The sequence below is a fragment of the Phoca vitulina genome, unplaced genomic scaffold, assembly GCF_004348235.1.
Source record: "Phoca vitulina isolate PV1807 unplaced genomic scaffold, GSC_HSeal_1.0 scaffold73, whole genome shotgun sequence".
Lineage (NCBI taxonomy): Eukaryota > Metazoa > Chordata > Mammalia > Carnivora > Phocidae > Phoca > Phoca vitulina.
This window is the reverse complement of record NW_022589776.1, coordinates 6,946,186-6,968,012: the sequence shown is the minus strand read 5'-3', so window position 1 is coordinate 6,968,012 and position 21,827 is coordinate 6,946,186. Positions and strand designations below refer to the sequence as shown.

General features: G+C 39.1%; 1 protein-coding gene across 1 annotated transcript in view; it reads right to left on the bottom strand.

Annotated features, from left to right (window-relative positions):
• The window catches only part of AXDND1 (axonemal dynein light chain domain containing 1), a 90,807-nt gene extending 69,299 nt beyond the window's left edge, over positions 1-21,508 (bottom strand). The window contains exons 1-9 of the mRNA XM_032393416.1: positions 21,388-21,508; positions 20,649-20,854; positions 18,502-18,674; positions 17,416-17,519; positions 12,154-12,274; positions 11,276-11,361; positions 9,146-9,202; positions 7,869-7,971; positions 6,450-6,571 (exon numbers count right to left, since the gene is read on the bottom strand). Of these exons, the coding sequence (XP_032249307.1) occupies positions 6,450-6,571; positions 7,869-7,971; positions 9,146-9,202; positions 11,276-11,361; positions 12,154-12,274; positions 17,416-17,519; positions 18,502-18,674; positions 20,649-20,742 (860 nt within the window). The 5' untranslated portion in view covers positions 20,743-20,854; positions 21,388-21,508. The remainder of the gene's footprint in view (positions 1-6,449; positions 6,572-7,868; positions 7,972-9,145; positions 9,203-11,275; positions 11,362-12,153; positions 12,275-17,415; positions 17,520-18,501; positions 18,675-20,648; positions 20,855-21,387) is intronic.
• Positions 21,509-21,827: the final 319 nt, after the last annotated feature.

Genomic DNA, 21,827 nt, shown 5'->3' with positions numbered 1-21,827 from the left:
AAGTCCGCAGAGGCAAGCTAGTGCCCCTGTTCAGGGTCCAGATCAGGGTGCCCCAAGGCTTCCAGAACTTTGTCTGGGACCTCTGCTTTCAGCCTAATGGATATGAGCAGGCATATGCAAAGATGCCCATAGCTGAGAAGAACGCCATTTCCCATCACTTCCAGGCCCTGATTGAGCTAGAAAAACACTTTTGCAGCCTGACTCTTCTGGTAGCCAGTGATGATTGTCCTGGCTAGGAATCTGGGGAAGACTAGCCCGAAACCTCCGCCATCAGAGAGGCTCTCCTCCAAGTATTGCATTCAGGGTTACCACTTCCTAGGAGTGTTGAGACAGCCCCACCAGCCCTGTTTGGAGGAGCAGTTGGCTCTGCTTGGAGAAACTTTGGGCAAAGGACACCATTGTCATGCCCTTGAGGATTCAGTTATCCCTCCCACAGCTTCCTGGCCTGGAATCCTGAAAGGACCTTGGATGTTAAAGTGGCCATGGTAGGATCGAGGGTTTGGGAAGAACCACACAAATAGCCCTAGATGTTTTTAAAATGTAGCAAATAAAAATACTGAAAGCACTTGCTTCCAATATAAAATGGATGTATCAGCTTTGGGGGGAAAAAAACTATAACTATATTCTATATGTTTGCATTGTTAAGTAGAGACATGGAAGATATTTTTGAAAAGACCCAAATTGAGCTTTTAGAGATGAAAACTACAATATCTGAGTTGAACATCACTGGAGAGGATTAAAAGCAGATTAGATACTGCAGAAGAAAAGACTAGTGAACTTGAAAATAGAGCAATAGAAACTATCCAAAATGAACAGAAAAAGATTTTAAAAATAAGAAAAAATGTTCAAAGCATCAGTGATCCCATCAATTCCCATATTTGATGAAAAATATAAACTCACAAATCCAAAAACCTTGATGAACACCAAGCACAAGAAACATGAAGAAAATTACACCAAGGTGTATCATAATCAAATTGCTCGAAAGCAATGATATGATGCTCACAACTTAGGGAATTCTACAGTATAATGGTCAGAAAACATTTCAGCAGTTAAAATTGAGGTGTGAGTAAAGCAACTAGTCTGAAAAGACTACATGCTGTATGATCCCAACTATATCACATTCTAGAAAAGAAAGAAGTACAGAGACAGTAGAATGATCAGTGGTTGCTGCGGGCTTGAAGGAATGGGAACGGAGGAGGGATGCAGTATCACCACCATTACAATGTTATACAGACTAAAATCAACATTGACTAATTAGTGTGCTTTCCACATATAGTATATTTCACCAAGAAAACTTAAAAGAACTGGGGATATTTAGCCCGGATAAGGGAATGCATAAGAGGGAAAACAAAAATGGCTATTTTCAAATATTTAAATAGCTATAAGGTAAAAGAAAGAACCGAGTTATTCTGAGTATTTTCACAGTACAAAATGAGAATTAGTGGGTAAAGTTATAGAGAAGCAGATTATATTTATATAAAGTAGCTGTTTAATTTTTTTAGTATGTGAAATTTGATACACAAAGGAATATGTGCAAATGAGGAATCACAATGATGAAATGACAGTGAACACTTTATAATTTTTTATTGAGATATAATTTACATGTCATAACATTCACCCTTTAAAGTATATAATACTGTTTAGTATATTCAAAAAGTTGTACAACTATTAGCACTATCTAACTCCAGAGTATTTTCTCATTACCCTGCCCCCCCCCAAAAAAAATCCTTAACGGTTCCTATTAGCAATCACTCTTCATTTCTCTATCTCCCAGGCCCTGGCAACTACTAATCTACTTTCTGTCTGGCTGTGCCTCTTCTGGAAATTTCATATTACGATATTGTGACCTTTTCTGACTAGCTTCTTTCACTTAGCATGTTTTCAAAGTTCATCCATGTTATTTTTTTTAAAGATTTTATTTATTTATTTATTTGAGAGAGAGAATGAGAGAGAGAGAGAGCATGAGAGGGAGGAGGGTCAGAGGGAGAAGCAGACTCCCTGCTGAGCAGGGAGCCCGATGTGGGACTCAATCCCGAGACTCCAGGATCATGACCTGAGCCGAAGGCAGTCGCTTAACCAACTGAGCCACCCAGGTGCCCCAAAGTTCATCCATGTTATATCATGTATTAGTACTTCATTCCTTTTTATGATTGAAAGATATGCATTTGTCAAAACCCATAGAACAATACAACACAAAAAAATAAACCATAATGTAACCTATGGACTTCAGTGTATCAATATTGTTTCATTAATTATAACAATTATACCACATTAATACCAGATGCTAATAATGAAAGAAACTATATACGGAGAAGGGGGGATAAATGGAAACTCTCTATTATCTGTTCAATTCTGTAAATTTAAAACTATTCTTAAAAAGAACCTTTTATCTTTTAAAAGAAAGTCAGGGGCATCTGGGTGGCTCAGTCGGTTGAGCTCCTGACTCTTGATTTTGGTTCAGGTCGTGATCTCAGGGCCCTAGGATCAAGCCCTGAGTCCATCTCCTTGCTCAAAGGGAAGTCAGCTTGTCCCTCTCCCTCTGCCCCTCCCCCTGCTCATGTATGTTCTCTCTCTCTCTAAAATAAACAAATAAATCTTTAAAAAGAAATAAAAGAAAGTCAGATGAGCACATTTTTAAAAAAATGAATAGGTAAATAACAAACTAGGAGCAAACTAGTGTACTATATACTGTATTCTTACAAAATGGTAAGCTAGAGAAAAGTAGATATTATTAAGAAAATTATAAGGAAGAGAAAATACATTTACAGTACTGAACTGTAAAGAATCTGCTATAAGTGAACCTCTGCAGTTCAAACCCATGTTGTCCAAGGGTCAACTGATATATGCTACATGATCCCATTTATATGAAATTCCTAAATAGGTGAAACTAATCTAAGAGGGAAAGAAGTCAAAACTCCTGGAGAAGTGGGGATGGGCATTTACTGGGAAAGAGCATTAGGGAACTTTGTGGGATGATGGTAATCCTCCATATCTTGTTAAGAGTTTGTATTTGTCAAAAGTCAATAAAGGCAAACAAGATTTGTGTTTCTCGATACATGTAAATTTTACTCAAAATGGAAAAAAAGGCAAATAAATAATGAACTCTGTCTAGTTAATGAAAAACATGACAAAGTATTTAGGGGGAAATGCACTGAGGTCAGCAATTTACTTTGAAGTATATGAAATTGATGGATAGATAGAAGGATGGCTAGATGGAGAGACAAGTGATAAAGCAAATAGAGTAAAATGTTAACGGCAGAATCTAGATAGTAGGTATGTGTGCATTCACATTAAAATTATCTCCATTTTGGGGCATCTGGGTGGCTCAGTCAATTAAGAGACCGACTCTTGAATTTCAGCTCGGATGAGCCCTGTATCGGGATCCGTGCTCAGCACAGAATCTGCTTGAGGATTCTCTCCCTCTCCCTCTGCCCCTCCCCCTGCTCGCGCTCTCTCTCTGTCTCTAAAAATAAATAAATAAATCGGGGCACCTGAGTGGCTCAGTCACTAAGCGTCTGCCTTCGGCTAGGTCATGATCCCAGGGTCCTGGGATTGAGCCCCACATCGGGCTCCTTGCTCCATGGGAAGCCTGCTTCTCCCTCTGCCACTCCCCCTGCTTGTGTTCCCTCTCTCGCTGTGTCTCTCTCTGTCAAATAAATAAATAATAATTTAAAAATCTTGGGGCGCCTGGGTGGCTCAGTCGTTAAGCGTCTGCCTTCAGCTCAGGTCATGGTCCCAGGGTCCTGGGATCGAGCCCCGCATCGGGCTCCCTGCTCGGCGGGAAGCCTGCTTCTCCCTCTCCCACTCCCCCTGCTTGTGTTCCCTCTCTCGCTGTCTCTCTCTCTGTCAAATAAATAAAATCTTTAAAAAAAAAAATAATAATAATTTAAAAATCTTAAAAAAATAAATAAATAAATCTTTTTTAAAATAATAAACTTAAAATAATTTCCATTTTTACAGATATTTGGAAATTCCCATAGTAAAATATTGTAAAAAATAAAAATAACAACTGAAAAAATGTCAGGTGCCTGCTGCGTCCAAAGATATTTATAGTGTCAACCAAAAAGATTACAACAGCATCCCTATTTCTTTGTAATGTGAGAATCTTGTTCAGCTCATATCCACTCTGGCAGTTATTACTCCTCCTATAAAAAAGTGTTATTATGAAACCCTGCTGCATATGAAACTTCCTTCTGGGGCGCCTGGGTGGCTCAGTCGATTAAGTGTCTGCCTTCGGCTCAGGTCTGATTCCAGGGTCCTGGGATCGAGCCCAGCATCGGGCTCCCTGCTCTGCAGGGAGCCTGCTTCTCCCTCTGCCTCCTGCTCCCCCTGCTTGTGCTCTTTCTCTCTCTCTCTCTCTCTCTGGCAAATAAATAAATAAAATCTTAAGAAAAAAAAAAACGACAGAAAACTTCCTTCTGCTGTAACAGGCCTCAGGGGCAGTAGTGTGAAAAGCAGAGACACACACAAGCAGATCAGGAAGCACTCAATGAGACCAGAAGCAGAAAGCTACAGTAACATGCAAACAGAGAGAAGTCACAGGCTGATCTCAAGTATTTCCAAGGCATACATGGCGTTACCATTTCCTGGGGACTTCTATTGGATCTTCACAACAGTCTTGTGAAGCAGGGAAAACTCTTGAAGATACCAAACTCAGGACAACCTTCCCCATTGAAGGTAGGCCCTAGACCTTCAAAAGATCTCCTACCACAACAAAATGCTGACCACTAGATTATTCTGAACTTAGTGAATGATTCACCATTCCATAGACACATCATGAATGTTTGCAGCAATCAGTCTAAAATCTCATTGCTTATTCTCACCTACTTTGTATTCTTTTTTTTTAAAGAATATTCCACACTCATGTATACTTTCTATTTATGTATGTATGTATATATTTACTTATAGTAAGCTCCATGCCCAAAGTGGGGCTTGAACTCACTACCCCAAGATCAAGAATCACATGTTCTATTGACTGAGCCAGCCAGGCGCTCCATCAGCTACTTTACATTTTTAATTCCCAACTTTACCCTATTCTAAGTCCTTGGTTTTATGCCCTACTGAGATCCTGTCTCTGGTACCTTGGAGTTAGTATTTTTGTGTCCATGGTGACTCAACTTTTCTTAAAGGATTTTGGCTTTGATTTGCCTGCCTGTCTCTTTCTGTCTAGACTTTTGGGATTGGACCCCACCCTATTTTGGCCCCTAGAAGCTAACTCCTAAAATCAGCTGGAAGAGTCCCACTCACCTCTACTCCTCATAAATGGGAAAGTCTGGATCCACCATTAGTCATCTAGCTCCTTTGCTATGCTTCGTCATCTGTCCCTCCTAGCTCTGTTCTTAGATTGACAACTCAGACTTCAGTTGTCCCTATCCTTCTTCTAATTTGCATTCTCCAGCTCCTGACGTCTTCCAAGAACTGACTCCTTAGTACCTAATCTTGACAAGTATCTTATTAACAGCTTTGCTCCTCGTTTCTCAGCACCATCAGATAGGAAGACTCAGCTTCCATAAGTCAGACAGTGGGCAAATAAGGCAAATTTATATTATTTATTCTAATTCAGGAGAAACACATTCAGAAAGATCTAATAATTTTCTGTGGTTCCATGGCAAGTAAGCTGCAGATATGTAATTTGAACCCAATATTCTAATTCCACTATTCCTTCCAGGTTTTGTAAAGTACCACAGTCATTCAGAAACATTATAGTTATGATAGTATTTATCATGATCATCTATAATAATTATATGTATTGACCATCGACCTCTGTGCTCTCATTTAACCTCACCACAATCCTGTGAAGCCTCTTGATGCTTGACACAGAGTAGACACTCAGTAGACATCACTGACTGATGAATGAACAAATGGACAAATAAAATTTTTCACAGTAGTTATTATCTGCATCTACAGATGAGAAAACTAAGGCTCACACTTTTGCCAAGGTCACACATCTAGATGTTGATTTGAAACCAGATCAGTCTGTCTCCAGAATCTATACATTTTCTAGTAATTCACATAGCACTTCACTCCCAGTCATAAAAGAATATGGTGTCGGGGCCCTTGGGTGGCACAGTTGGTTAAGCATCAGACTCTTGATTTCAGCTCAGGTCACTATCTCAGGTTTGTGGGATCGAGCCCCACATCAAGCTCCGCACTCAGTGCACAGTCTGCTCGAGATTCTCTCTCTCCCTCTCCCTCGGCCCCTCCTCCCCTCTCTAAAATAAATAAATCTCAAAAAAAAAAAAAGAAGAAGATGGTGTCAAACATCTCAACAGAAATCATCTTAAGGAAGTTCTCAACTATTATATTTTTACTACAGAAAATAGAAATGCAATTCAGTTCCTTATTATCAATAGAATAGAGAAGGGAACTTTTGTGATCTTCTCAAAAGCAGATATAAACATAATTGTAATATAAAACTCAAACCGCGATATTCCAGTAACAGCTCTAACCTGATTTTGGACAGTAGTTCTCCTCTATCTGCACAATCCACACTGACTTGTCGAATAAGTTCATGAAATACTGTATTGTAAATGGTCTGTTCCTTCCTCAATACATGTAGTAGTTTGTGCATCTGGCAGAAGATAAGGAATATCATCAGTATTTATAACTGTCTTATCAGTAAAAAAACCATTTTAGGAAGTAAATACTCTGAATGTGAATGTTTTAGAAACACCTTGATAATTTATTTCACTTATATTTTTCTTTATAACTATATCTACAAAAATGATATATTATTTTTAAAATATAAATATAAAAATATATTTTTTAAAGTATGTTTAATCATGTACCTCTTTACATGATGCACTGAGAAGGTCACAGTATCACTTCTGTATCATCCCCGCCAAAAATACATAACCTGAATCTAATCATGAGTACACACCAGACAAACCAAAATTGAGGAACATTCTACAGAATAACTGGCATATGCTCTTCCAAATATCAATGTCAAGAAAAACAAGGAACTGTTTCAGAATATAGTTGTCTAAAGGAACATGACACATAAAAGCACTATGTGATCCCGGGATCCTGAAACAGACGGGACAAGAGCTATAAAAACCATTATAGGTACAACTGATAAAATTTGAAATTTGAATATGGACAGGTACTACCAACACATCAATGTTAAATTTCCTGATTTTGATTAACTATATTATGGATATATTAGAGAATATCCTTATCCATAGGAAACATACCCTGTAATGTTTGCATGATGTCACCAGCTTACTGTAAAATGGTTAGGAAAAACTATACATATAGAGATATGTATGTAAAGAGGAAGAGAGAATGATAAAGCAAGTAGGGCACAATGTAAACTATTAGTGAATCTGGGTAAAGCTTACATAGGAATGCCTTATACTGAACTTGTCTTTAAGTTTCAAATTCTGTAAAAATAAAAATTTACAAAACAAAAGAGGAAGAGCCCTCATAAAGAAAAATATCTGTATCTCTGTAAGGTTGAAAGAGCTTTTTCATTAATGAAATAAAAATTTTAAGAGGTAAGAAAGCATGGTTTAATTGGCAGTGTTTTTTAGTGGTACATAAAATAATAAAGGTCTTATAATCAATGGTACTTTATAGTCAATGAAATACGGTAATAATAATACCAACAATTATACAGTGTTTGCTACATGCCCAGCACTATTCTAAGCCCTTTATATTCATATGTCATTTAATCTCCACAACAACCCTATGCGGTAGGTATTATTAGTATCTCTAATTTAAAGATGAGTAAATTGAGACACAAATACATTAAGTGAGTTGCCCAAGGTCACTAGCTAATAAATGGCAGGGCCAGGATTCCAATCCAGACATTCTGGCTCCAGAATGCATGCTCTCAACCACTAGGTTACATTGATCTTTGCAATTACCTTGGTTGGCCCTGTATATTCCTGATTTTCCACACCAGCCCTCTCTAGCATAGCATCCATCACATCATTCAGCTGGACCACGTCTACTCTTTTATTAGGTTTCCTAAAAGATTAAGGTGACAGACTTATGTAATTAAGTGTTGTAACAGGTTATCCTCAAATGACAAAAAGAATATAATATATACAAAATGTATATACTATGGAATATTAATGGTTTTTTCTTTTTTTTTTTTTTTTTTTAGAGAGAGCGAGCTGGAGGAGGAAGGACAAAGGGAGAGGGAGAGAAGCCCCAAGCAGACTCCCCATTGAGTGTGGAGCCCAACCTAGGGCTCAATCCCAGGACCCGAAGATCATGACCTGAGTGAAACCAAGAGGTCGCCCAACGGACTGAGCCACCCAGCTGCCCATGGAATATTAATGGTATTTCAAAGCATTAGCCCTGTATGTACTGATCTAGTGGATTATAGCAGTAATAAAATTTTTAAAAAAAGAAAAAGGGAGGCGCCTGGGTGGCTCAGTCGTTTAGCATCTGCCTTCGGCTCAGGTCATGATCCCAGTGTCCTAGGATCGAGCCCCGCATCGGGCTCCCCACTCTGCGGGAAGCCTGCTTCTCCCTCTCCCACTCCCCCTGCTTGTGTTCCCTCTTGCTATGTCTCTCTCTGTCAAATAAATAAATAAAATCTTTAAAAAAGAAAAAAGAAAAGGAAAATGTAAATAGTATGATCCTCTTTGTAAATAAAATAATGCTTCCTTCCAAAAATTCTATACACCTAGTGTGCAGGATTGTAAGAACATAGAAGAAATATGGAGAGATAAATACCAAGCTGTTAGTATTGGTTACTTCACAATGTAAGTATGTAAGTGAAGAAAAGGGACAATGGAGAGATAAGAAAAAAAAAAAGACTGTAGCAAACAATCTGCTGTACAACATTGTGCCTAGATTGAATGATACTGTATTGAAAACTTAAAAATTTGTTAAGAAGACAGATTTCATGTTAAGTGTTCCTACCACAACAAAATAAAATTTTAGAAAAAAAATTTTTTTAACTGTAAAAAAAATATATTTTATACTACTTAAATATTATTATAAATATGTGAAAATTGAAAACACTGATTAGATGATGGAATTGTGGACACTTATTGTCTTGGGTTTCTGCTATAATTTTAATATTTTCTGTGCAATAAAGTACTAAGAAAAATACATATGTATATTAAAATACATATTCATATGTATATGTTCCTTCTGAGAAATACTTTCAAAAATAAACTGTACTTACATGGATGGGAAGAGCAATAGCCTGTTTTCACTATCTGTGAGGAGAGTAGTATATTTGCTGCAATAAATAAGACAGATAAATATTATTGTAAGAAAATTAACTGGCCTGTTTATCACATATCACAACATGATAAACCTTAGACCTCAAAAATTGGGAAGCTTGGAGGCAATCGAAAGGGTCTATCATTTTACCCACAAGATCATACCAAGGCATCTACAGACACAGATGTAATGACATTTATCATATTTGGAATATTTTTAGTAAAGGAGTTTTAATAACATTCCTCATATGTGACAATATGAACATTTCCTTAGTTCATTTTTTTAAATGCCTTTTCAAAGGTGGAAGGATGTTCTAAGAACTCTGAAGTCAACAAAGTTAAGTGAATAAACAGGTTATAAAATTAATAAGCAGAGATGAAGCTAGAACCCAGTTTTCCTAACTCCCAGCCAAATCTGTCCTCTGAAAGTGCTCATTTCCACCTAAAGGAGTATCACAGTGAGAACCACATGGTAATCCTAATTCATTATTATTTATGTAACATTTTTCTTCCCCTTGTTAATAAGCATTTCCTTTCGTTCTGCCCCCTACTGGAACTCAGTTGGTTAATAAGGTCCATTTTCAGAATTTAGATCAGTGAAAAATCTCCAGGGACTATAAAGACTCAAAGTTTCAAAAATGAATGAGAGGAACCAGAAACAATGATAGCCTTAGGCACAATGAGCATGCCTACCACCCAGATCTTGATTTCTAAGTACCATTCTCCACTAAAAGGAATCAGTACTCCCTGGAGAAGTGACATAGCTCATTCCACAGCTGGAGTTGGGAAATATAAGATGAACCTGGAAATCTTATTGAGTCAGAAAATAAGGAAACACTCAAAGAATCATGGGGACATGTCCAAAGAACATAAGAGCCAGCTCAGAGGAGCTAACATTGGCCAAATCTAAAAATTTTTGAACATAAAAATAATCATAGTAAGGACGCCTGGGTGGCTCAGTCGGTTAAGCTGAGTCTGCCTTCAGCTCAGGTCATGATCCCCAGGTCCTAGGATCGAGTCCCGCATAGGGTTCCTTGCTCAGCTGGTAGCCTGCTTCTCCCTCTGCCTGCTTCTCCCTCTGCTTGTGCTCTCTCTCCCTCTCTCTCTCTCTGACAAATAAATAAAATCTTTTTTAAAAAATAATCATAGTAAAGAACTATAACCCACAGAAAAAAAATAGAAATCCATGAATTCATATGGTAAAATGCTAACTAATAAACAGAGAAGAAATGATGAAGCTAAAAAAGTCATCAAAAAGATCTATAACTGGTAGGTTGCTAGGAAATATACACTGAAGTATTTGGTGGTAAAGGGTCATATCTCCAACTTACTCTTGAATAGTTTTAATGTGTGTGTGTATATCAAAGCAAATAAGGCAAAATGTAAATAGTGAGTTAAAACAGAGAGTACATGAGAGTTGCTTGCCATATTTTTGTAACATTTTTATAATTTTGAAATTATATAAAAATTAAAAGTTCCCCCAAAATGAATTCCATTTAGTTCTTTTTGACAAAATATTATTCTGAACCCCACTATCATAAGGAAATGCCATGTGTATTGAAAAAGTAAAAAGAGTGACAGCCTCTGGAGATTTTATTATAAAACCTTAGTCCATAATTCTAGTTTTTTACACTATGAAACATTCAAACGTTGTTTCAGAAAATACAAGGAAGATCCCATTTTCAATGACATAAGCAGGAAACAAAGAAAACTGGAGATGACTAGTGTGAAGGCTGGATCCAAGCCCTAGAGTGTGCCTTATGAGACATCAACTCAGAGGGCTACTTTCCTTTGTCTCTTTGGCCACTACCCAAAACCATTCCTAAGGAGGCCTAGGTGAGCATTCAGAACACAGATCCACTTCTTTAATTGAAAATTAAATAGTAGGAAAAGACAGAGAACATTTTGATCACTAAAATCCCAAACTCTTTTCAATAAGACATTTTCATTCTTAAATTTAGGATGGAAGGCCAAATGTTTCCTTATTTCAATGTAGATATTACCTAGGAACTGTTCTCAGGTTCCTCTATGTCTGAGGAGGAGGAAACAGTTCCACTTGTCAGATATTCAGGATATACTATGGTACTCACTCATCATAACACTCCAAACCTGAAACTCCTGTATTTGACACAATATGAAATTCTTCAGGAAGCAAAGTATCTGTTAGTTTCTTTGGCTTAAAAAGAAAGAAAGAAGGACAAGAATGAAAACATTAGTAAATGAAAAAAGTTGGATTGCATAAATCAACATTCCTATCCCAAAGGGATACTATTTATTAAGAGGTTTGATTATAGAAATAACAGTATTAGTAATACGGACCATAGGACATAATAAAAAACATTTAGCAGAGCACACATTTAAAAAATAACCATGAATTAAAGAACAACCTTGGTTTTAGTATTATTCACACATGTCCCACACATTCAGTAATCCATTGACTCTTTAAAATTCAATAGGAGGGGTGACTGGGTGGTTCAGTCGGTTAAGCATCTGCCTTCACCTCAGGTCATGATCTCAGGGTTCTGGGATTGAGCCCAGCGTCAGGCTCCCTGCTCAGTGGGGAGCCTGCTTCTCCCTCTCCTTCCCACAAGTGCTCTCTGTTGCTATCTCTGTTTCTCTCTCAAATAAATAAATAAAATCTTTCAAAAAATAAAAATAAAAAATAAATAAAATTCAATAGCAATTTAAAATTTACCTTAGCAACATGCCAAAAATAAGAATTCTACAACTTTGAACTGTAAATTAAAAAAAAAAAATCTAGCCTTCTATACTGTATTTTCTAGATTAAAGTGGGTAACTGTAGTTTGAAAAATGGCTTAAAATAAGGTATCATAGAAACTTTCCCACTAAATACTTTTTCCTAGAAATAATTAGAAAGTGTTACAGTACAGCATTGCTTTATATTTTTAAGGAAATGATTTTTAAAAATTAGAGGGAGAGGAAATTATTTGTCAAATACTCTATTTACCTTATGAGGCACAATGACACCATCATGTGACTGTAATGAACGTTCCAAACGTGGGGGACAAAGCGAACTCTCCCTGGCCTCTCCTTTAACATATTTAACATCGTACAGAAAAGAAATATCCCTAAAAATAAGAAAAATATATTTACAAAATAAATTTTCTGTCTGGCTACTGGATAAGAGTGGGTAAGATCCACATACATCTTCTAGTGGGTGAAAAGGGGCACAAAACCAGTCTCCTTACTTCATACTTCACTAAGACAGCAGAAGCATTAGACAAGAGCCACCCCCACCCCATTATTCCTCTTCTCCACCTCATATTTCTCCTTCACATCACAAATCCTTTCCCTTCCTTCAACCTCGGGTGAAGATGTATTCTCTTCCCCAGGGTTATTTCCTCCACTGATGTCCTTGATTTCATCTTTACCCACATCCTTTGGGATCTCATTCTACCAATCTACTTTCTGTATATTTCCCCCTCCCTTGGAATATTCCCTTTGATCTATAACTCAAGTCTTTTCCCCTTCTAAAAGTCCTTCCTTGACCATGTTATCAGGATCTATCAACCGATCTCTCACTTTCCGTTAATCAGATTTCTTGAAATTTCCTTGCAATCTAATTTCAATCCCTCTCTCTCTTCTGAAACCACTCTAGAAATCTGATAACTTTCTACTGCTAAGTCATCAGCTCTTCTCTTCCACTATTTCCCTGTAATATTTCCCAGGGTTGATCATCTCTTTTTTAAAAACACTATCCTCTCCTCTATCCTCTGTGCTACTGGACTCCTGGTTCTTTTGCCTTAACCTCTCCTTGGACTCCTCTGTGACTTCCTGTCTACTAAATGGAAATGCCCTGGAACATTATGGCCTCATCTCTCTGTCTTCTTACCCTATACTTTCTCTCTTGGCAATGCCATGCAAATCTCACCTTATCACATTTGTTATCACATTTGTTACCTCTACATACACTGAATCCTCCTCCCTCCATTCTAACTCTCCACCCTCCTATCCTCACTAATTCTGTCAGGAATTACTACCACTCTACCCATCAAAAGCTCAGCATACATAATTGATTCCTTCCCATCCATTGCCCTAAATTCCCATCCACCACTAACACTTATTAATTTCACAGTCACCCTCATAGCATTCTAGCATTGACCCTGTTGTCTCTTGCCAATGCCAAATCACTAGTCCAAGCTATCCCTACTTTTTACGTGGCTCTCAAGTCTCTCTAGTACATTCTACACACTTCTGCCAATTCACCTTCCTATAGCAGTTATAATCACGCCACTTACTGCACGTGATTTTCACATGTCTCTGCCCCTCCCCCAATTGTAATTGGTATAGCCATTATGATAAATAGTATGGAGCTTCCTCAAAAAAATAAAAAATAGAACTACCATATGACCCAGCAATCCCACTTCTGGGTTTATATCCAAAGGAAATGAATCTGGATCTTGACAAAATATCTGCACTCCCATGTTCATTGACGCATTATTCACAACAGCCCAGACATGGAAACAACCTAAATGTCCACTGATGAATGAATGAATGAAGAAAATGTGTATATATAGACAATGGAATGTTATTCAGCCTTTAAAAATGAAATCCTGCCATTTGTGACAGCATGGATGAAGCTGGAGAACACTGTGCCAAGTGAAATAAGCCAGACAAAGACAAATATTGTATGACTTCATTTATATGTCAGATGAGCGCATGGGGAAAGAGGGGAAAATGAGGAGATGTTAGTCCAAAAGTACAAAGTTTCAGTTATGCAAGATGAATGAGTTCTGGAGATCTAATGTATAGCACGGTGATGAGAGTTAGCAATACTGTGTTATATATTTGAAATCTGCTAAGAGAATAGATCTGAAATTTAATCTTCTTACCACACGCATATAAACTCACAGATACACACAAATGGTAATTATACAGAGTTATTTAGCTTGACTGTGATCTTTTTACAATGTATACATTTATGAAAACATCAACTTGTATACCTTAAATGTACACAATTTTTGTGTCAAAGATATATCAATAAAGTTTTTTTTAATAAAGTTTTTTTTTTAAAGTCGCTCTCAGGATGATGGGACATTAGTCACTATCACACCAATAACTGCTAGAGATTGGCCAATATAACTTTGTTAGCTAAAAACAATGAATGAGGGGCGCCTGGGTGGCTCAGTCGTTAAGCGTCTGCCTTCGGCTCAGGTCATGATCCCAGAGTCCTGGGATCGAGCCCCGCATCGGGCTCCCTGCTTCGCGGGAAGCCTGCTTCTCCCTCTCCCACTCCCCCTGCTTGTGTTCTCTCTCTCGCTGTCAAATAAATAAATAAAATCTTTTAAAAATAAAAAATAAAAACAATGAATGGTTCATATATATACATAGGTACACATACACATCTTTGTAAAGGAAATGTTGGTTTGGTAACTGTCATTCAAATTTTCTCAAAAAGTAACTATAGGACACTTTTATATTTCTATTATTAAAATTATTGGTTATTTTACTTTATTTTTATTTTTTTATCTTTATTTTTAGAGGAAACATTTGGTTTGTTTGTTAGTATATAATTTTTCATTAAAAAATAATCTGTTTTGGGGCTCCTGGGTGGCTCAGTCGTTAGGCGTCTGCCTTCGGCTAGGGTCATGATCCCAGGGTCCTGGGATCGAGCCCCACATCAGGCTCCCTGCTCCGCGGGAAGCCTGCTTCTCCCTCTCCCTCTCCCCCTGCTTGTGCCCTCTCCCGCTCTGTCTCTCTGTCAAATAAATAAATAAAATCTTTTAAAAAATAAAATAAAAATAAAAAAATAAAAAAATAATGGTTGGGAGCACCTGGGTGGCTCAGCCAGTTGAGTGTCTGCCTTCAGCTCAGGTCATTGGCCATTTTTACCTTCTTTGGACTCTTGAACTCTTGTGGCAGCCTTGGAGGTAGCAGCCTGCATGGTAGGTTAATTCCACCCTGTTCTGAGAGTTATTCCCAAAAGTATTGCTTCATATTTTCTCCTTTAGCTCTCCTGACAATTTTGTAAATACTCAATTTACTGTTTAAAATAGGTTTTATTGGGGCTCCTGGGTGGCTCAGTCGTTAAGCGTCTGCCTTCGGCTCAGGTCATGATCCCAGGGTCCTGGGATGGAGCCCCGCGCCGGGCTCCCTGCTCGGCGGGAAGCCTGCCTCTCCCTCTCCCACTCCCCCTGCCTGCATTCCTTCTCTCGCTGTGTCTCTCTCTGTCAAATAAATAAATAAAATCTTTAAAAAATAATAAAAAATAAAATAAAATAGGTTTTATTTTCTGCACTGAACTCTGACTGATAAAGCTGTTGAAAAATATTACTCAGAGGCTATTTGCTGGGTTGTTTTATATTTTACTGCTGTGCTCTAAATATTTAAGGTTGCTAGACATAATAGTATTTATTATACTCTTAACCTAACTCTATAACCTCTTGTTATAAATACTATTAGTTATACATACATGTGTTAATCTTCTACTGGTGCCATAAAAATTACCACAAATTTAGCAGCTTAAGCAACACAAATTTATTATGTTATAGTTCTATAAGTCAGAAGTCCAACACAGGTCTCACAGACTAAAATCAAGGTGTCGACAAGGCTGTATTCCTTTCTGGATGCTCTAAGGGAAGATCCATTTCTGTGCCCATTGGAGTTGTTAACAGAACTCAATTCCTTGCAGTTCTAGGACTGAGATCCCTATTTCCTTGATGGTTGCCAGCTGAGGGCCATACCCAGCTTCTAGAGGCCAACAGTAGTTCTTAGCTTGTGTCCTCCCTTCCTCCATCTTCAAAGCCAGCAAGTGTAGGCTGAATTCCGTCTCTCTCATACTTCCACTGTGTCCTCCTTCTTCTCTGACCTGTTCAACTTCCTTCTTTTTCCACTTCAAAGACTCAGGCAATTAGGTTGGGCCCACCCCGAGAATCCAAGTTAATCTCACCATCTCATGGTCCTTAACCTTAATCACATCTGCAAAGTCTCTTTGGTTACGTAAGGTATGTATTCAAGTTCTGAGGTACACCGAGAACATTTTGCGGGGAGGCTATTATCCTGCTTACCACAATACAGATCTTCACAGTTTAAAAATTCCAAGTGAAGTCATTTGACATTAAAACTTTAATATTGGGTTATTCCTGCATTCAGATATAGCTTATTATTTTTTCAAAGTACTTCAAACATTTCATAACTATTAATTATAACTAGTGATAATTATAACCATGATCTGAAGGTATAAAATAAAATACGATACTTTGACACCAAAGCCCCAGGACACAAAAGGTAATAGCCCAAGTTCCTGCCACCTTTTCTAGCACTGAGACATACCTGAGTATTAACAGCTTATATTTAAATAGCACTGTACAGGGGCATCTAGCTGGTCAGTCAGTGCAGCACGTGCCTCTTGATCTCAGGGTCGTGAGTTCGAGCCCCATGATGGGTGTAGAGCTTACATACATACATACATACATACATACAAAGCACTGCCCATTATTTCCTTTAAAATATGTGTTTTACAATATCTCCGGGAGGTCCACAAAATGGAGCAAGTCTATTATTCCCTTTTTACAAATGAGAAAATGGAACTCAGAAAGACTAAATAACCTACCCATGTATTAATATGCTTATTATTACATATTAATGTGTCATTAATGTGTCATAATATTACATATTATTTCTTTCAGATGAAGTGATATCTCATAAGGGGCATGCAACTGATAAATGGACTACACATAGAAAATGAGCTGGTCACAATCTTCACAGGGAAACCCAGGACATTCATAATATTTTTAGGAATGACATAAAAACAACAAATAGTATTTGCTGATTTGATCGAAAGGTGAAGGGTTCACTTTGAGAAAAACCAAGGAGTAAGCACTTGCTTTTCAAGGTTTTCATGAAGCTATGTTACCTCACTCTTCTTAAATGTACAGATGAAAGAGGCACTATGAGACACTCTGCCTCTGGGATCTTGTCCCTTTTACTAGGGTACAACAAGGGACAGAAGAGTAAGTGGACAAGGACACAAAGGCATGCAAAAAGCAAATCTTAAAGCAAAAGCCAGTAGAGTTAATAATCCTACACACAGAAGGGTGGTCTTGTGTCTTCTTCAGATTGTTTTCTGATTTATCAAAGATACTGTAAGCTTCAAATTTAAAATCTTTGATTCTATGATTTTTTCAACTGTGCCCCTCCCAAAGAAATGAAAAAAAATGAGAAAACAACTCTATTCATCAGCATCTACCCTACCATCTGCCTTCTTTACCTTCCAGCACCAGTTAAGGAAACAGGATGGTCAATCAAGTATTTGAACTTATTTCTTCTGATAGGGTGATACCAGACTTGGTCAGCCGGACGCAGAAGTGTACCCTAAGAAAAAGCAAATACATGAATATACAGCAGAGGGAGCTCTAGTCAAATGAAATCTGTTAATCCTTTGGAATGTTTACATTAAAGGCATTTGGAAAGTCTATGGAAAAAAGAGAGAGCAGAATGCTTAATCAATACTATGGAGAAAAACTGAAACTGGGACAATTCAAAAGTGAAAGAAAAATATCAAGACTGACAGTAGTAATAATGATCACTTAGGTAAATCACATTTTAAAAAAGCATTTCCTTGGAAACACTGTTGCAAATGATTTTAGTTTTCATTCTAGGAAATGAATTTTAAAGTATTTTGAAAGACAATCAGGAACATATGACACTGGGACGCCTGGGTGGCTCAGTCGTTAAGCGTCTGCCTTCAGCTCAGGTCATGATCCCAGGGTCCTGGGATCGAACTGCTTCTCTCTCTGCCTGCCACTCCCCCTGCTTGTGCTTGCTCTCTCTGACAAATAAATAAATAAAATCTTAAAAAAAAAAAAAAAAAGGCATATATAACATTAAAAAAGAAACAAGCCCAAAATGAAGTCACTTGTGCTAAGCCTCACATCAGCAAACCAACACTTAACACCTTACCTAATGGCAGTTGTGGCATCTCCCAAGAGTGGCATTTTAAGCCAATCAGCTGGAAGTTCCTGATCAGCACTAGAGAGGTAATCAGCCTGATAGGCTCCCACCCTTGCCAGAAGATGACCTTGCCCAAAATAACCCTTTCTTCTGTTTATGATTTCCTTGTCCCTGCCCCTTTCCACCAAAAACAGCCCTCTATTTTGTATAGCTTCTCAGAATTCCTTTCCACTTCCTATATGGGATGCTGCCTGACTCATGAATTGTTGAATAAAGCCACTTAGAGCCTCAAATTTACTCAGTTGAATTCTGGTTTTTACAAGAACATGCTCAATAAATACCTAATGAACTGGATACCAAAAAGACATATGTTCCCCAGTTCTTCGTATAGGTATATACTCACCTTTGGGGTTTTAGTTTTCTTAGGGGGCAGTAAGTTTTCAGGACAAGGACCAGCATTGGCTGCATAGGTCAGAGAAAGAAGAACTTCCTCAGGGATGAACTCATTCTGAAGGGATGTAGGAAGGGGTTTTGAACGATCCACCATATTTTTTTTCTCCTTTAGTTCAGGAAGTACTAAGAAAGTAACAGGAAAGAAAAACTTGCTGCAGTTTTCTGTAGTTAGTTGGAAATTCCCAGGCTGCGTCATCAATACTACCTGTATGTTTCTAACAGAGCAAATACTGTTTCTGGTTGCCAAGAATAGTTAACAGTACTGAACATCATCTAGTCAAGAAAAAAATGCTCATATTGCCTGCCCTCCTCACACTTTTAACACACACAGTTTCAAAAACTGAGGCACAAAGATGAACCTCCATTATTCCAAATTCAAAGTTGAAAATTAAACTCACATCACCTGCTCAATTAAGTGGAACAGCCTTAAAATGACTATTTTCCCTTTGATGTGAAAAGGACAAAAGAAAGTTCCCCTCACAACTGTCAAATTATTTAGTAATTATTTCTATGTAAATCCAAAGGTGAGGATAACTGCATTAATTGGGGCATTTTTAGAGTGGAAGGGATCTGAGTTGGGTTTAAGAGGAAAAGCAGAATTAGGATTGTTGGAAATGAAGAGAGTAGAATAATCTGAGCAAACTGGCAGAGTCAGAACTGTACCAAGAGTGTTCTATTCAGCCCGAGTAGGGCGGAGGAGTTGTAAAGACAGGTAATGGGAACAAATAGGTAAAGGCCTCCTGTGAAGTCAGTCAAGGAGAGTGGGGTTGTGGCTCTTACAGAACTCTCCACTAATCTACGCCCCTCACAAAGTATGGCTTATGTTAATGATATATTTTTGGAATGTTGGTGAGGGGTGTAGATTAGTGGATTAACAAACTCAACTTTGTTTACATTTCTTTATGCCTCTGTTTCCCACATCACTCATGGAAGAGAGGGTGATGTTAGGGCTCCAGAAAATTGAATTATGGGTCTCTGAAAGTTAGGCTATTGATAAGAATGCTTTTTCCTTGTAAATCACTAAGACATTGGAAAACTGATGGAGACTCATGTCTCGCGGGACTGTGATCTCTATTAGTTAACCGTTTGTTTTTCCCTTCCCTTGGCTTTAGGGCAGCCAGCAGTACCTGAGGAATGTCACACACATCCCACCCAGGAGGGGGGCTGGGAGGATTGTGGGCTGTCAGCTTGTGCTTTGCCCTCAGCTTGCTTTCTGCTCCCTCATCATTAATTTCTATAAGGAGGTATCATGCCTTCCTTGTTCACCAGCAAAACTTCTAAAGTTCACATTACCAAATCTCTTTATCTCTTGAATATTTGAAATGGAGTTACAATATCACAAGAAATAGGAAGAAAAAAAAAGCTGGGTGGGGCTTTAGCACAATCTCCTCTAAAAAAAAAAAAAAGATGAAGGTGTTGGAGGGAGTTTTGACATAATGGGAGTAGGGATGAGTCTAGCTGATTCTTATTCTAGTGCAGATCTGCAGTTATCTCTAGATGAATGAAAATCTTAAGGGAATTCTTGTCATTTAGATATATTGTTAAAACCTGATACAAACTGGTTCCTTAAAGTCAGAGCCCAGGTACCAAAAAAAGTAGTTTCATGCAACTACTGGAACTTAAAATGGGGTGAATTTAAAACTATAAAACTAGGGGTGCCTGGGTGCTTCAGTCTGCTGAGCATAGGACTCCTGATTTGGGCTCAGGTCATGATTTCAGGGTGGCGAGATCCAGCCATCCCTTGCACTCTGCACTTAGCAGGGGGGTAATGCTTGGGTATTCTCCCTCTCCTTCTGCCGCTCCCCCCACTTTTTCTCCCTCTCTAAAATAAATAAATAAATCTCTAAAAAGAAGTTTTAAAACAATATAAAACTCATCATCATTTGAAAAAAATTAGTCTTTAGGTGGAGTAGTGAGACAGGACTCTGACTCAAAAGTACTATAAAAGGAATGGCTTTTATTGAAACAAGTGTATTAGAAAAACGAAACTGATTAAGGTATCCTGAAGTCTCAGACTCAGGGGAACGGGGGAAGGGGCTGTGAGTTCCATCCAGGGCCGTGATTACTTGTGTCTGCGGGATCCTTGAAGAACTTTACCTGTCTCCTCCTTGGATGCAGAGACTTTTAATTTCTTGCCCTCAGGTGTTGACAAGGAGGTTAGCAACGTGGAGGACGTTTTCGGAAGAGACATAACAGTCAAGGCCTCCTACCACGCGCTTTAGTAATTTGAAATATCGCTCCAGAAAGCTAACTTAGAAACAAATCAGCGGCGTACTGGGGTCTGGCAGTGCCGCCACACTGTCCTGCAGGCAAAAAAGAGAGAGACCCATTTAGTGCTTATGTTAGGATCAGAGTTTATAATTCATCTAGCTTCGGTTTTCCTTCTTTGGGGAGCCTTCTGTGTCCTCTCAGGTCACCTGACGCGACTGAGAAGCCTGCTCGGGCCCCCCACCGACCGCCGGCCCCACCCGGAGGCGGTCCCCGGCTCCAGACGGGGAGCTCGGGGCCGAGGCCTCGCCCGCACACAGCGCCCTGGGGCACAGCAGCTCCGCGGACTCGGGGCAGGGCAGCACTTCCGCCTCAGAAGTGATGGGAAACAGACACAACCGCTACCGGTAAATTGTGTTTCCCGCCAGACAGCTGGTCGCCTCGCCCTTTACCGGAGCGCCTGCGTGTCGTCATAGAAACCCAGGACCCCGAGCTTTGGCCGCCCTCACTGGGGGCTGTCTTCGGCGGTGCCGGCGGAGGAGGGGGACTGCTAAAGACTCCCAACACCCAGGGATGCGGTGGTTTTTCACCACAGCATAGGTTCAGCAGCAATAGAGAACAAACATACTTAATCGGGCCGTTCTCACGGAGTGCGCAAGTGACTCGATCCCGGCGCTTCCGCCCGCAGGTCGTCGCCAGTGCGCAGGCGCCAGCGGTGGCCGGGGTCGCTCTCCCGCCCCCGCGGACGACCTTCGCGGCACCCGGCGCCAGATTGGAGCCAGCATCCCGGAAGAGATTTGTTTTTCCATTACTCTCTCCCACTTTTTTGTTATTTTTCCTATTTTTCTAAAAGCCAAATCCAAGGCGAAATTAGGTAACCAAAAGCTCTGGGTTCCCATCTGTTGAGGCTTCCTTGCGGATGCTGCCCCTGCCCTTGACCTCTTGGTTAAGTCTTCCTTGGGCACTTACGCACAACCCCCACCCCACCCAGCACGTTCAAGGCATTCTTAGGTCGAGGATTTTTTTTCGCTGGAGGCAGGGAAGGAGATTGCGCTTTAGGCGGAGTCA